Source organism: Schistocerca serialis, chromosome 1 (genome assembly GCF_023864345.2).
Source record: "Schistocerca serialis cubense isolate TAMUIC-IGC-003099 chromosome 1, iqSchSeri2.2, whole genome shotgun sequence".
NCBI lineage: Eukaryota > Metazoa > Arthropoda > Insecta > Orthoptera > Acrididae > Schistocerca > Schistocerca serialis.
The window spans coordinates 1,048,335,381-1,048,352,617 of NC_064638.1; the positions used below are offsets into that span (position 1 = coordinate 1,048,335,381).

The 17,237-nt window shown below is 43.1% G+C and overlaps 1 protein-coding gene across 3 annotated transcripts in view; it reads right to left on the reverse strand.

The window, feature by feature from the left end:
* The window catches only part of LOC126414911 (epidermal retinol dehydrogenase 2), a 288,608-nt gene that overhangs the window by 22,433 nt on the left and 248,938 nt on the right, over nt 1-17,237 (reverse strand). For all 3 annotated transcript variants that reach the window (XM_050083391.1, XM_050083389.1, XM_050083390.1), the window contains one exon: nt 5,369-5,520. In XM_050083391.1, coding sequence (XP_049939348.1) covers nt 5,369-5,520 — 152 coding nt within the window. The remainder of the gene's footprint in view (nt 1-5,368; nt 5,521-17,237) is intronic.

A 17,237-nucleotide genomic window follows, 5' to 3' on the forward strand; every position in this document is an offset into this window, starting at 1 on the left:
GTCACTGTAATTGCTGAATTGTGTAATTCCATATGTAATTTGTCAAGAAATGGTAAGTGAAGTAATTTGCCTTAACCCAAGGATCGAGACATTAAAAAATTGTGGTGTTTATCTTTGCTTTACCACACGTGGAATCATAACGTACTTGAAAATGGGCTTCTAATCTGAAATCTAAGGTTGTGGAGTAACCATAATAAAATTTTTGAAGCAAGGCAAAAAACACATGCTGCAATGTTGAAAGTACAAAAAACAGTATTTGTTTGGTTACTTTGCAATGTTTCACCAAGAATCCACCGTTAATTCCTTCTGTTATAATAATCTTTCTGTATTTTACCCTACAGGTACTGTACATTCCTTTTTGTTGATCATATTCTTGCTGCCAAAAATCATATTCTTGCTGCCAAAAATTTGGCGTTGTCTCCATATAGCAAACAGATTCTTACACTCTGGTTCATAGTGATGGAACTACGTCCTATTAATGGTTACGACGTGATGAAGAACGTCGACTCCTTCCTCTTCAAGATCTCTTAAATGTAACTTCAAAAAATTTTCTGGTGTTCCTGTTTATGTTTACCAGTTGGTGTGACACCAAACGAACACGAATTGTATGATAGTGTATAGTTTCATGAATGACAGAAAAAGTTAAACCGTGTCTGAGTTATCGCAGTATCATTTCTGGCATGACGATCAAAACAACTCACTTGGCTGTCTCGACTTTCCTGTCGATATTCGAAGTGTATAGCCTACACGAAGACTCATCAGACAAGCTGCATCACTTCTAAAGCAATTTATTCTCTCGTAAATTTTTTGTTCATTAAGAGAACTGTCACCACTAAGTACTGCAGTTGCGTTCTGCGAATAAGCTCCGGAGTTTTAGTCCTTATATAGTACAGAAAATTAATCACTCACCAATTTTTTTCATTGATGCATATGTACAACGAGGATCACTTAATAATGCTATGAGTTCACTGCAAATAGAGCTATTGTCTGAAATGCTCAAGAACAACAAGACGTAAAAAATGTCATTGATGCGTAAGTGCTATCGATCAGGTAAAAAGGACTGACTTGCCTTCGTAGACTGACGTTACCAGCATAATGATGCATAGATTGCTTGCCAACAATGTGTACAGATAATATGGTAAAAGAAGGAGCCCCAAGGAATTATGTGTGAGACACAGTTTCGGCAAGTTTGCATTACGCTGATCAGTGGTTTGATATGCTCGCAGCCTTTTGAACGTCAGCGCCAAGTGAGAAAGAAAAACGCCCATTATACAGGATGGAGAAAAATTGTGTCCCGAGATTTTAACCCTGGATAGCTGATGTAAGTAGAAAGCAAAATTAATAATACTGTGTAGGTCAACAATGCACAATCTTTAAACTACAGAAACTTGGTGCCACACGCTCCAATTGGTCGCGGGATTGCCCTGTTACCAAATGCTCTGGACAACGCATGTCCGTGAATGCTTTGCCTGCCAGATATCGTGATGTATTGAAGGCGGCCTGCATGCTCGGTGGTAGCCTTCCACTCTGGTGGCCTGGGGGCAAATCCACCAGGGGACCTAATCTTGACACATCCATTGGAGTTCCATGATAAGACGTACTGGGAAGAAACCTGTCAACAGTTGTTGGTTTGCATGCAGAAAGTCTTTTGCAAATAGTTTCAGCCCTGGAAAGGGCCTTTTTTGTACTTAGGACATTGTTTACTTAAGGAAGGTGCTCGAACTCGCGACCCTATGACGTGATACAAGCTTGGTAATGTTGAACAGTGTTTTACCGAACTCTGTCAAAGATTCCTGACATTGCTCTGGGGGGTGGCGTGCTGAATGCGATCCATTAATTCCTCTTTGTTTCTAGATGGTTGACATCTGGGTGGGTGAACTAGGATCTTGAAGAATCCCCACAGGAAAAAGTCTGGTGGCATAAGGCCTCGTGATCGCGGGTGCCACGTCCTACGGGCACCTCGGCCAGTTACCTGGCTGTCGAAGACTTCATTTAAATATCTGCGCACAGCACGACTGTTACGTGTGGGCACCCCATCACGCTGCATCCACAAGTGTAGCAGTACGTCTAGGGGAATATCTTCCAGCAGACCGGGTAGAGTTTCTTGCAAAAAGTGAAGGTAACTTGACCCGGCAATTGGAGGAGGTATGCGGACCAGCCCAATCAGTTGGTCAGCCACAATGCCTGCCCAAATCTTGAGCGAAAAGCGTTCCTTGTGTCCTTGGACTGCGTGACGTGGGGGTTTCCCCCTGCCCAGTAATGAACGGTTCGAGTGTTGTAAAGGCCATCCTGATTGAAGGTGCACTCGTAAGTGAACAAAACAATGGCGGGGAACTCGGGATTTTGTCCAACACATCGCAGAAACCACCGGCAAAACCCTGCCTGTGTTCATAGTCCACCACAGGATTTAGGTCTTGGATAGGGTGGAAACTAAATGGATTCTTGCCGTCATCCCTCAAAACCTCCTAGACTAACAGACAAGTGGCCCCCATGTCGTGTCCAGCTGCTCCAGTACTTGTCGTAGGGTCTTCCTCGAAGCGCTAGAGAACAGTCTTTTCAAATACACCTTCCCATGGTGTTTGACGTCTTCCAGCATCACTATGATATCCCGCTAACGAGCCTGTTTCGCCAAGTCACCAGTGAATTCCTGTAAACGTTTGCGGGTGTGGGTGGTGTCTTGCTGGGTACTATTCCTCATACAACCGTGGAGCTTCAGCGCATTACCGTCGGCTAGTCCATAAACAAAAACCATATCTCGTCGTTCTTCAAACGAATACTGTGCCACCATGCTTACTGTATGACTAAATCGCAGGTGACATGTGTGTGCTCCGAAGCGAAGCTTACATTTGAATGCCTCTGACGGAGGTGTGGACAAACAGCAAGAGCTATTTAACACGTGTGCGTATCACGTTGGGGAAGTGACGGGGCGTCCGTCCCCCGTGGCTGAGTGGTGGCGGCACGATAGCTCAGCGTGCTCGGTCAGAGGGTTTAGCTACCCTCTGTAATAAAAAAAAAAACTGAGTGAACTGATCAACGAACAACCTGAATAAGTGTCATTGGACGTCCGTCACGAATAAAATCAACGAACAATATAGAACAAGATGAGATTAAAAAAAAAAAGAAAAGAAAAGTGGTCAGCGCGACAGACTGTCAATCCTAAAGGCCCGGGTTCGATTCCCGGCTAGGTCGGAGATTTTCTCCGCTCAGGGGCAGGGTGTTGTGTTGTCCTAATCATCATCATTTCAGGGTGCTGCATTGTCCTAATCATCATCATTTCATCCCTATCGACGCGCAAGTCGCCGAAGTGGCGTCAAATCGAAAGACTAGCACCCAGAGAAAGGTCTACCCGACGAGAGATCCTAATCGTACGACATTTACATTTAAGTGACGGAGCGAGGGACGCTTGTATGTGTGAACCGACAACCATAGCGCTGCCCGTCAACCGACGAACGCCAACAGGGCAACCCCACGGCCAACCGGAGCGCGCGGTGCCAAGTTTCCGTAGTTTAAAAATGGTGCGTCGTCAACCCACACAACATTAGTAATTTTGGGTCCTACTGGCAGCAGCTACCCTGGGTCAAAATTTCGTGACAATTTTTCTCCACCCTGTATAATCGAGTCGCTGTAAGAATTTCCCTGACAGTTATCAGTGGGCTGGACGCTGCAGTGTTGTCGGAGCTCAATAGTCGACTACTTTTTTTCGCCTGCAAGCGTTCGCCAGCTGTCCAGGATCAACTTACGCCGACTCAACTATAGCAGTATTTATGCCACTGCCCTCCCCGTTCGTCTCTTCTTACACCCTAGCCATGTTAACAGGGCCGCTTCGTTAACATTTTTCCACGAAAGCGACATATAATTCGCTGCCCCTACCTCCCTCCATTTTTCTACAGAAGTGGCGGATCACATGGGGCTTCCCATACTGCTTCCCTCCATCCCTCCCATCCTCGCACACGCGTTAGTTGCTATTCTTGGTAAGACCTTTAAAACCAATCTACATTTAGTGTGCTTGGAAACGAGTAGTTTCCGCTACTAATTATGACACGACATTTCCATTATGATACACCCTGTCTACAGATTTTGCACTCTCAGCTTGGCACCTTCAAGCGGCCACTTCTACATCTACATCTACATTTATACTCCGCAAGCCACACAACGGTGTGTAGCGGAGGGTACTTTACGTGTCACTGTCATTACCTCCCTTTCCTGTTCCAGTCGCGTATGGCTCGCGGGAAGAACGACTGCCGGAAAGCCCCGTGCGCGCTCGAATCTCTCTAATTTTACATTCGTGATCTCTCCGGGAGGTATAAGTAGGGGGAAGCAATATATTCGATACCTCATCCAGAAACGCACCCTCTCGAAACCTGGCGAGCAAGCTACACCGCGATGCAGAGCGCCTCTCTTCCAGAGTCTGCCACTTGAGTTTGTTAAACATCTCCGTAACACTATCACGATTACCAAATAACCCTGTGACGAAACGCGCCGCTCTTCTTCGGATCTTCTCTATCTCCTCTGTCAACCCGACCTGGTACGGATTCCACACTGATGAGCAATACTCAAGCATAGGTCGAACAAGTGTTTTGTAAGCCACCTCCTTTGTTGATGGACTGCATTTTCTAAGGAGTCTCCCAATGAATCTCAACCTGGCACCCGCCTTACCAACAATTAATTTCATATGATCATTCCACTTCAGATCGTTCCGTACGCATAGTCCCAGATATTTTACAGAAGTAACTGCTCCTAGTGTTTTTTCTGCTATCATATAATCATAAAATAAAGGATCCTTCTTTCTATGTATTCGCAATACATTACATTTGTCTATGTTAGGGGTCAGTTGCCACTCGCTGCACCAAGTGCCTATCCGCTGCAGATCTTCCTGCATTTCGCTGCAATTTTCTAATGCTGCAACTTCTCTGTATACTACAGCATAATCCGCGAAAAGCCGCATGGAACTTCCGACCCTATCTACTAGGTCATTTATATATATTGTGAAAAGTAACGGTCCAATAAAACTCCCCTGTGGCACGCCAGAGGTTTCTTTAACGTCTGTAGACGTCTCTCCATTGAGAACAACATGCTGTGTTCTGTTTGCTAAAAACTCTTCAATCCAGCCACACAGCTGGTCTGATATTCCGTAGGCTCTTACTTTGTTTATCAGGTGACAGTGCGGAACTGTATCGAACGCCTTCCGGAAGTCAAGGAAAATGGCATCTACCTGGGAACCTGTATCTAATAGTTTCTGGGTCTCACGAACAAATAAAACGAGTTGGGTCTCACACGATCGCTGTTTCCGGAATCCATGTTGACTTGTGTCGCTTGGGCCTTAAACCGGCCCTGCGGATCAGACGGCACGATGCTCTGGGCTACTTACTTGTAGGCGTGCACCTTGTAGCCCTTCTTGCGCAGCTCCGCAGCCGTCTTCTCGTTCCATTCCTGGTTTACGTCCCAGCAGACGAGCGTGGCGCCCAGCGCACCCAGCTGGTGCGCAAGTTCGCGTCCAATTCCGTGACCCGTACCAGTTATCTGCGGACATAAAACATCAAGGTTATGTCACGTGGAAACTGTAATGCTGACGACAACCCGAAGACTGGTTTAAACACGGGAGTGCTTATCTAGGTATGGTCTTATTGTTGGCGATACACTCTAGTCTTGATATGCTCAGCCAGTTGCACTGGGTGGTTTAGCGAGGAATATGTACTTTTGGTATTTTTGCATTAACATACCGTTACAGCACAGGAGAGAGAGAGAGATTGAGAGACAGCAAGTGACAAAACATTCTAGACCTTTTCGATTTGTAGTTTGGCGCTTCTCGGGGAAGATCAGTTTGGATTCCGTAGAAATTATGGAACACGCGAGGCAATGCTGACCTTACGACATATCTTAGAAGAAAGATTAAGGAAAGGCAAACCTACGTTTCTAGCATTTGTAGACTTAGAGAAAGCTTTTGACAATGTTGACTGGAATACTCTCTTTCAAATTCTAGAAGTGACTGGGATAAAATACAGGGAGCGAAAGGCTATTTAAATTTTGTACATAAACCAGATGGCAGTTGTAAGAGTAGAGGGGCATGAAAGGGAAGCAGCGGTTGGGAAGGGAGTGACACAGAGCTGTAGCCTACCCCCGATGTTATTCAATATGTATATTGAGCTAGCAGTAAAGAAAACAAAAGAAAAATTTCGAATAGGAATTAAAATCCATGGAGAAGAAATAAAAATTTTGAGATTTTCTGATGATATTGTAATTCTGTCAGAGACAGCAAAGGACCTGGAAGAGCAGTTGAACGGAATGGACAGTGTCTTGAAAGGAGGATATAAATGAACATCAACAAAAGCAAAACGAGGATAATGGAATGTAGTCTAATTAAGTCGGGTGATGCTGAGGGAATTTCATTAGGAAATGAGACACTTAAAGTAGTAAAGGAGTTTTGCTATTTGTGGAGCAAAATAACTGATGATGGTCGAAGTGGAGAGCATATAAAATGTAGACTGGCAATGGCAAGGAAAGCGCTTCTGAAGAAGAGAAATTTGTTAACATTGAGTATTGATTTAAGTGTCAGGAAGTTGTTTCTGAAAGTATTTGTACTGAGTGTAGCCATGTATGGAAGTGAAACATGGACGATAAATAGTTTGGACAAGAAGAGAATAGAAGCTTTCGAAATGTGGTGCTACAGAAGAATGCTGAAGATAAGATGGGTAGATCACATAACTAATGAGGAGGTATTGAATAGAATTGGGGAGAAGAGGAGTTTGTGGCACAACTTGACAAGAAGAAGGCACCTGTTGGTAGAACATGTTCTGAGGCATCAAGGGATCACCAATTTAGTATTGGAGGGCACCGTGGAGGGTAAAAATCGTAGAGGGAGACAAGAGATGAATACACTAAGCAGATTCAGAGGGATGTAGGTTGCAGTAGGTACTGGAATATGAAGAAGCTTGCACAGGATAGAGTAGCATGGAGAGCTGCATCAAACCAGTCTCAGGACTGAAGACCACAACAACAGTTTGGTGCTTAACCATCAAGGACAGGATCCATTTTATTTGGTACGCTCGGTGTATCTGTGCAAATGTCGGAGGAAGGGAATGAAGAAAAGATCGGCGGGGCTTAAAGAAACCTTTGAGATGTGGACAGTTTTTCGTGTTTTTATTTTTTTTTTACTTACGTTATTTGTAAAATTGAAAGATAATAATAGGAGAATGTAAAAACTGTTCTTGGCTTCCTCGGCGCATCAAGTTTAATTAAAATCGCAAGCTTGCCTTTGACGATTATTTCCATTTCTTTTTCAGGTGCAGGCAACTAACTCTCTTGAATCAGTTTTTTCTTGCATATCCAGAAATGAACTTCAGCATGAAAAAGAAGAAAGGAAGAAAGAAAGGAAGGAAGAAACCTTTTTGTATAACTAACACATTGTCAGGAGAGTTATCCCTTATTGATGCCATGATGTACTAAATTCAGCAAAAATCTCAACAATGAAAGTAAGGCTAGTACTAAATCGTCGAAAATTGGCTGTGTTCATATTTTTAATCAATTTTACTACTGATAGGACGCACATAATTTGTTAAGGTGACGATAGTACGGATAAGCCGCCTCAGACCGTTTACTTTAATTTTACTATTTTTCACTTCAGACCAGAGCATCTTTAGATATTAACTGCCTTGATGGCGAAAAGTTAAAATGTTAAATGTTTAAAGCTCCGTTCAGTAGCATCGTCAATACTGCTATGTTGCTGCTATAAAACTTTAACGTGTTGCCGCCTGGGTAATGAATATATGAAGCTGCTCTTGCCTGATGAGCGAAATAAAATAATAAGGAACTTGACTGTCGCCTGCAGCTTATTGCATCTGAGGATTGATTTTTCTAGTTTTATGTGCCCTTGACCCTACATTAAGGCTTATCACAGTTAAAAATGAATTTCCAAAAAGCTGACTGGGAGAAGTATTCAGCGGACCTTGATAAATGCATCCGGTTTATGCCGTCACTACCTAAATGCTACGATCGTTTCAGGAAAGCTATAATTACCACAGCTAAAAAACACATCCCTAGGGGGTTTCGAAAAGAATACATCCCAGGATGGGATGCAAAATGCCATCAGCTATATGAGGATTTTACTAGTAGTGGTGACCAAGAAATAGCTGATGACCTCCTCCACAATCTAGATTCCGCAAGAAGACAACGATGGACTGAAGCAACTGAAAGAATGAATTTCACTCAATCAAGTAGGAAGGCATGGAGTTTGTTACGTAAACTCGGAGGTACGACAAGACCAGCCCAGAAAAATCCAACCATAACACCAGAGAAAATTGCAAATAACATTGTCGAAATGTCAAGAGCTCCGAGAGACAAACCACATACCAGGATGATTAAGCGCGAACTCAGAACACTAAAAAAGAATACTCCAAATATATCAGAGCTTTCCAGACCATTCACTGAGGATGATGTCATTACTGCCCTCAAGGATATGAAACCGGGCAAAGCCCCAGGTTTTGACAACATACATCCAGAATTTCTAACCTACGCTGGAAAGAACGTAGTCAAATGGCTGGCAAATTTCTTTTCGAACATTTTGACTACAAACCATCTCCCTAGAGAATTCAAAAAGGCAAGAATAATAGCTTTGCTGAAACCAGGGAAACCAGCAGACCAACCGCTAAGCTACAGACAAACAGCACTTCTTAGCTGTACATACAAACTTCTCGAACGACTTGTCCATAATCGAATTAGCGGCATTATTATGGAGAACTTACCTATAGAACAGGCGGGCTTCAGACCTGGCCGTAGTTGCTGTGACCAAGTTCTGGCATTAACATCCTACATAGAGGCTGGCTTTCAACAGAAATTGAAAACAAGTGCTGTATTTCTAGACTTAACATCTGCATATGATACTGTTTGGAGAGATGGAATAATTTACAAACTCTTAAGAGTGATTCCTTGCCAGATTCTAACATCCTTAATACATAGTATGCTGAGTAACAGAACCTTCCAGGTCACCCTAAACGGAAAGACAAGCAAAACAAAACTTATTAACAACGGGCTTCCGCAAGGCTCCGTATTGGACCATCTTCTGTTTAACCTCTATATAGCAGATCTCCCAAACACAAAGTCAAGAAAATTTTGCTATGCGGATGACATAGCACTGGCTACCAGAGACAAGTATCTCTTCAATACAGAGGAAGTCCTTAATAATGACGTTGAAATACTATACAATTATTTCAAGAAATGGAGACTCAAGCCAAACCCTAACAAAACTGAAGTATCTACATTCCACCTTAATAACAAAATGGCAAATGAAATTATTAACATAAAACTCGGAAACACCAACCTCAAACATAATAAGTTTCCAAAGTACTTAGGTATAACATTGGATCGCACTCTTTCTTACCGAAAACATCTGGAGAACACCACTGCAAAAATTGGAACACGGAATAACATCATCCAAAAACTTAGCGGTACTACTTGGGGAGCTAACGCAAAAACATTTCGCACCTCATCTATCGCCTTAGTGTTCTCTGTGGCTGAGTACTGCGCTCCAGCCTGGATTAATAGCTGTCACACCAAACTTATTGACAGGCAATTAAATAACACAATGAGGTTGATTTCTGGAACTGTTGAATCAACGCCCACGTACTGGTTACCGGTGCTATGTAATATCCTGTCCCCGGACCTGCGTAGAAAAGCGGCCCTACTGCACGAATTCAGAAAGATTGAGACAAAACCAGAACTACCAATTAAACAAGAATTCTCACAACTGCGACACACTCGATTGAAATCAAGAAAGCCACCCATACGCACAGCTGAGCAGCTTCAAAATAGTAACTATGACCACATGAAACAATGGAGACTAGATTGGAACCAAAAGACAAATGACCAACTACAGACCTGGTTTGAGAGCTATAACTGCAACATCTCTGGAATGGAACTAACACGGAAAACATGGTCCGCATTAAATCGAATACGTACTGGACATGGCAGGTGTGCGGATTCACTACACAAATGGGGAAGAGCGATGTCACCAGAATGCGACTGCGGTGCCCCTAGACAGACGATCCAACACATCCATGGTGAGTGCTCCTTGCGAGCATATGCAGGGAACTGGTCCGATTTCCTGGAGGCATCCCCATCGGCGCTAGAATGGATCTCAAACCTCGATATAACCTTTTAACTGACCAATATAAACATAAATTATATTTATGATTGTTATAAGATTTTAATGTCTAACACTTGATGTATTAATGTTGCATGTATAACTTTAAGGCGAGATATCAAAGCTTCATCGCCAATATTAAAGTCATTAGACACAAATATGACAAGTCCGGTGTGTTTTATAACCATTCCCGGTTTATTCTTAACATTGACCGTCACAGGCCGTCCTTCTACAATACGTTTCAAAATAGACGCATATGGACGCTATAAAAATGAAACAAATTATTTTTTTTCTTCGTCGTTTGTCGCGCCTGTGATAAGGTCCCGTCCACGAAACTGTAATTAATTTTGTACCGTTGGATGCCCTTTCTTTTCGACACGAACATCAGTCATCCTGAGGGGGAAAATTAAGTGAAGCGCAAGTTTTGTTCTGTTTTGTTTTCTGAGACAGAGACGCATAACCGATCGGGAAAAAGTTCGGATAAGCCCGGAAAGCAGCCAATCACTCTCAGAGTGGCCTGGATAACAGTTTAACGGTTACCAGCCCAGAGCGTTTTATTCCGTACGGATCTGGATCGGAAGGGAGCGCGCTGCTTAAGTGATGCAACGTGGTCCCTAACGCGAGACTTAACGTCACACACAATCGCTCTGCAGTCAATCGCAGATGCCGATTCTCTAAACTTTCTCCATAGGGTTACGCGAAAAGAACGTCTTCTTTCCAAGGGATTTCCATTTGACTTTACGGAGTATTTCCGTAGTACTCGCATGTCGATCGAACCTGCGGGTAACAAATCGAGCAACACGCCTCTGAATTGCTTTGATGTCTTCCTTAAACTTGTGAGAAACACGAAGCTGAAGGTCACTTTTTTATGTTTTTCTTGTATAGCTCGAGAACAGTGGAGTCTAGCGAAAATGTTTCGCAGTACAAAATTAAATTTCATTAAATTTCCTAAAAATAAACTTCTTATTCATTTTTCTGGTAGGACTAATAATTTCCGTGTTGCAGGGTACGGAAAAATGGTAAATTATTAAAAATAGTGGTTTAATGGTATACGACTCATGTTTATCACAATTTTAAACATGGGTTACAGCAGCAACTGTAAATAAATTTGCAATAAATAAAGTATACAGCCAACAATTTGCGTAAGTATATTGTAAAATAACGGTATCTTCTTCAGAAGGAAAGTCATCTATAATGTTTCAAACATAATATTAAGACACAAAAGAATTACAGACGTTGGCTGCGACCAGGCACTGATTGAAACCAGTGGGGAAAGTTGAAAATTTGTGCCGGAACAGGATTCGAAGCCGGATTTCATGATTACTAGGCAGGTGCTCTGACCATTAGGCCATCTGGACACAGTATTCATTGCAACTGCACGGGCTACCCTAGAATACCTTCTATCAGACCCAAATTCTTCTCATTTTATTCACACACACACACACACACACACACACACACACACACACACACAGTACATATATATAGTCTTATAGGGGCTTTCGTTCTGAAGGAGATGTCCTTGGTGTATTGAAACCTGGTCAAGGTTTTTACAATAAACTTGCTGCCTGTTGGCCGTATATTTATTGAAAACTGATGCTTATAGTTTAATGAAATAGGTTAAGAATAAACATTAATTGTGTGTAACACATCGAAGTGCAGTAGAACCGTATTAAGGGATAAATTATGTTCTGGGACCGTAACAGGGCGGGAAAACTGGGCTAAGTGTAGGAAGTGTGAGTTAATGTAGGTCGCCCTCCTTCATAGGTCTGCAAAATGAAGAACTAACTGGCAGTTAACCATTGTATCCACCGCACTACGTCACAAAAAGCAACTACAGACATTTCGCCAAGTTATACCGACCCTACCACAGCTTCCATTGGCGCCGCAGCATCTCTCGGGGAGAGGGATCGTTTTCCACTTAGTGTCTTAACACTACATTAAATACTGATACGAACTGCTAATAATACGAAGGTGAGTCAAACTAAAACCTTAAATTAGTAATAACAAATCGAAATTTCGTGCCGTTATCCTGAAGTTGGTAAGCGTGCTACAAACAGCGTGCAGAATGGCCTGTAGGTGGCAGCATAGTGCAGTTGCACACATACCGTCGCAGTATCAATATAAAGATGGCCGCCCCACTTGCGACTTGCACCAGGGAATAACAGCGATCTGTTATTTGGTTTTTGCGTAGTGAAGGTGTGAAATCTATTGAAATTCATCGACGAATGAAGGTCCTGTATGGTGATGCATGTTTGTCACAGCAGCAAGTCTACGAATGGAGTAGGAGGTTCACAAATGGTGTGACTTGAGTGAAAGATGCTCCTCGTCCAGGTCAGGCAGAACGAGTTGTGACTCCACAGAACATTGCAGCAGTTGAAGCCATAGTGAAGGAAAACCGCCGAGTGACACTGAATGATATTGCAGCATGTTTACAGATTAGTCATGGGTCAGCACACCCCACATTGTGCATGATGTGCTCCAGTTCCATGAAGTGTCTGCAAGATGGGTGCCACGGCAGCTGACTCCTGAAATGAGAGAACGACGTGTTGATGCTTGAAAACTGAAGAGAAGGTGATGGCTTCCTTGCAAGAATCGTTACTGGGGACGAAACCTGGGTTCTCTTTCACCAACCGGAAACGAAGAGAGCGAGCAAGGAATGGCGCCATTCCTCATCACCAAAACCAAAGAAGTTTCGAAGAGAACCATCAGCAGGCAAGGTTATGCTGATTCTCTTTTGGAACGAAAAAGGTGTCATTTTGGAGCATTACATGCCTAGAGGGAGCACTGTCACCAGCGCATCATAAACAGATCTCCTAAAAAATCATCTGCGGCCTGCAATCAAATCAAAGCGACATGGATTGCTGTCAGCAGGTGTCCTTTTGCAACATGACAATGCAAGGCCCACACTGCCTGTACAACAGTTGCAACAATCACAGGCCTGCATTTTGAGTGTCTTCCTCATCCACCATACTCACCAGACCTTGCCCCAAGTGATTTCCATGTGTCTGGACCACTCAAAGACGCAATGGGAGGAAAGAAGTTTCGTTCTGATGAAGAGGTACGCCACGCAGTGCGTGAGTTGTTGCACGGACTACCAAAAGAATTTTTTTCTAAAGGAATTTATGCACTTTGTAAGCGCTGGAGGACTTGCATTGAGCGTGGGGGAGATAATGTTGAAAAGTGATATAGCTTTGTACCACTTCGGCACAATAAATAATATTTTAAATAATATTTAAGGTTTCATTTGACTCACTCTCGTACAAACGCAAGAAAAGCATGTGGACAGATTCTACTTTAATCTCCGCACTGTTCTACACTGCTACAGGAGAAATGGATTCTTCGTCATCTTGTACGGCAGCTGTAGCATTCTTCCCGGAAAGGTGACTCCCTCCGCCAGGAGCACTGCTCGCTTTTCAGTTAACAAATAGACTACACCTCCCCAGCACTTCCTGTCCGTTAACACATACGTAGACAATAACTTCACAGAACTGGTGTTTATATGGTTCAAATGGCTCTGAGCACTATGGGACTTAACATCTATGGTCATCAGTCCCCTAGAACTTAGAACTACTTAAACCTAGATAACCTAAGGACAGCACACAACACCCAGTCATCACGAGGCAGAGAAAATCCCTGACCCCGCCGGGAATCGAACCCGGGCGCGGGAAGCGAGAACGCTACCGCACGACCACGAGCTGCGGACTGGTGTTTATACAGTGGACCTATTTTCGGTTTATTAAATGAGTATTTATTTGCCATTGTTAAGTGAGCTTTTTCGTGAAATACGAGGGCGTGCTGAAAAGTAATGTCTCCGAATTTTACGAGGGTTGGAACTTTAATAGTGGCAACTATTTATTTACAGCTTGTACAAAATAGATACGTGTTTCAAAGTTTTACTGGCCTTCAGAGTAGTCACGAGCATTATGTATAACTTTTTGCCAGAGATGTGGAAGTCGTAAGATAGTCTGGTCGTCAGTCGTGTTCCAAAAATGGTTCCAAAAATGAACAGCATAGAGAAAGAAGTGATGACACTTTCTGCAGGATCTGACTATCATTTTGTGGGACAATGCTTAAGCACGTACAGTGCAAACTGTTTTTGATTTGTTTGACCGATGGGGTTGCTAAGTGCTATACCACCAACTGCACTCCCCTGATTTAAGCCCTCGTGAGTTCAACTCGATTTACAAACTGAAGGAAAGACTTCACGGCATTCGCTTCAGAACTGCTACAAATTCGTCGGGCAATACACCGCGCCGCTCGAACTGTCAACACAACTGGCATTGCTAAGAGTATCTTACGACTTCCACATCATTGGCAACGCGTTATACCCAATGCTGGTGACTACTTTGAAGATCAGTGAAACTTTGAAACACATATCTATTTTGTACAAGCTCTAAATAAATAGTTGTCACTATTAAAGTTCCAACCTTCGTATATGTGAGAACTCAAAGCTTTTTAAATGTAACATTCTACATCTTTGTTCTTCATATCTACATATTTGCAGCCTTCTGCTGCTAGAGGGCTCAGAATTGTTGCATGTAACATGGCGTCATGTAACGCAACTACAGTATGTCGGTGTGTGAGAAACAGCGTGCTGTACTCGGGTTCCCTATTCGAAGAGTTTGTACTCTCTCCTTCGACGCCGGCCGCAGTGGCCGAGCGGTTCTACGCGTTTCAGTCCGGAACCGCGCGACTGCTACTGTCGCAGGTTCGAATCCTGCCTCGGGCATGGATATGTGTGATGTCCTTAGGTTAGTTAGGTTTAAGTAGTTCTGAGTTCTAGGAGACTGATGAACTCAGATGTTAAGTCCCATAGTGCTCAGAGCCATTTGAAGCATTCTCCTTCAGCATGGCAATGCCACACCACATACGAGCGCTGCGACACCTGCAACAGCCTTACACCAGGGTCCACCGCCATGGGTTATCCTCCATACAGTCCCTACTTTGCATCATCCGATTTTCGTCTGCTTCCAAGACGGAAAGAACGCCTTCGAGGACTTCACGTTGACAGTGAAGAAACGGTGCAAACAAATGTGAGGTGGTGGCTCTGTCAACAATGTCAGACATTCTACGATGACGATATCAACAAACTGGTCTCTCTCTGGGAGAAGTGTGTTCGTTGCCAGGGTGACTATGTTGAAAAATAAATACGTAGACGTGAAGAATAATGGTGGAGAATGTTAAGCTTTAAGAGTTTTCACATGAAAAGCTCGGAGGCATTATTTTTCAGCACCCTTCTTCAGGAAGTCTAAACATTGACTGAGAAGCGCTTGTTTTTAAGTGTGATGTTATCACTGACCTATGTAGCGTTGGTAGCAAAGAGATTTCATTGGTAAATGTGTAACCTTCTACTGTGTCAGTGACAGCTCATTGTAAACCATGTAATCATATTGTAATCACTTGGTGATGAATTACTGAACGATCAACAAGTTAATGCATTTCTCTCGCCATTAATTACGTTACTAGGAGACTGTGTAAATCTCTTCTACTCAGGAATTATTGGCACTTTTAGAGTGGGCTGCACTGAGTCACTTACCACATATCTACTGTATGTATTGCAAGATGGCTGTCAATCAGTCTGATGGAATAGGACTGATCATGTTTAAATCTAGAGCAGTAACCTGCTGTAATGCATTGCTTGACTTGTGCTGAACTATCTGAAGTTCCGGAGCACCTAGGTGATCTGTTACAGAGGGAGCCAATTTAAGCCTCTGGGCCTCTTCGGACGTTGGAAGAGATGAGGCTGTAGTGATGCATTTATAAGACCCTCATGCTGCGAAAAGTATTCCAGCCATTGATCATGGAGACAACGGAATCGACATTGTCGAACACATACTGGCAGACTGATACACTTGGGAGCAGGCTCTTCAATTTAGTAGGTATATCATAGCTCCAGCTGCTTAACTTCTTTACGCAATAGCTCATTTGAGAACTGCAAATAAAATACTCAAACTGAATATAACTCCGCTATATAAACACGAGCTCGACGAAGTTATTTTGTCTACTCACAAGAGAGAAACTGGTTAGAAAATGCTCTAGATTATAGACTGTCTGTAAACTGAGAACGGAGCAGCAATCGTGGCGGGGGAAATTGCTTTTCCCGGAAGAACTCTACAGCTGCCGTACAGAATGTCCTGCACTTTGCAGAGATTTATGTACATATGCGTTTCTTGTGTTAGCGTTAACGCACTTTGTGGAAAATAAACAACATCGGCATGTCTTCACAGTGCACTGCCACTGATTCATAAGTCGAGCTGCAGAAAGGTCTTTATGATTTTGTGAAACAGCTTGTAGTTTGCTTTGTGACTTTGTACAGTAGAGAGGTGGCAAATGCATGAGTACAATCCGGCGACCATCATCCCCTCATGCTTCTAATCTCCAATGCTTCTAATCTCCAGCCCCTCCTTTCCACCTTGTTACACCACCAGAACACAATTTATTCCTTAATACAGTTCTACTGCACTATGTGGTGCGCACAACATTTGTTCTTAACCTATTTCATTTAACAATAAATATCAATTTTAAACCATTAAAGCACTATTTTTAATAATCTACAATTTTACCATCCCATGCAACGTGGAAGCTGTTAGTCATAGAGCAGGGCCTCCTACTGGAAAACATTTTCGCTAGGAGCCGCGGTTTTCGAAGTAGTCAAGAAAAACCTAGAAAAGTGATCTTAAAACATTCCCAACGCTCTTCCTCCTCTCCCCCGATCAGGATTTTTAGTATGCTATTCATTACACTTCTAGACTACCACAGCACAAAAATTTTCGAGTACATAAATTTTTCCCCTAATTATCCTTCGTTGACTATTATATCCGATTGCCACCGGCGTGATTCATCACTCCAAATCACTGGTTTCCATTCATCCAACGTCCAGTTGCTTCTCTTTTCACACCATCAGAAGCGTCACGTACATGTGACTACAGAAATTTGTGGCTTATAAGTAGGTGCTCGACCACTATACCCCATTCTTTTCAACTTCCTGTGCACAGTCATTGTGCTAGCTCGACTGCTGGAACTCACCAGTGATTCACCCACCCTTTGCATTGGTCCATTGTCAGTACATGGTGTTAGTTTGGCTGTGGTGGTCCTGCCC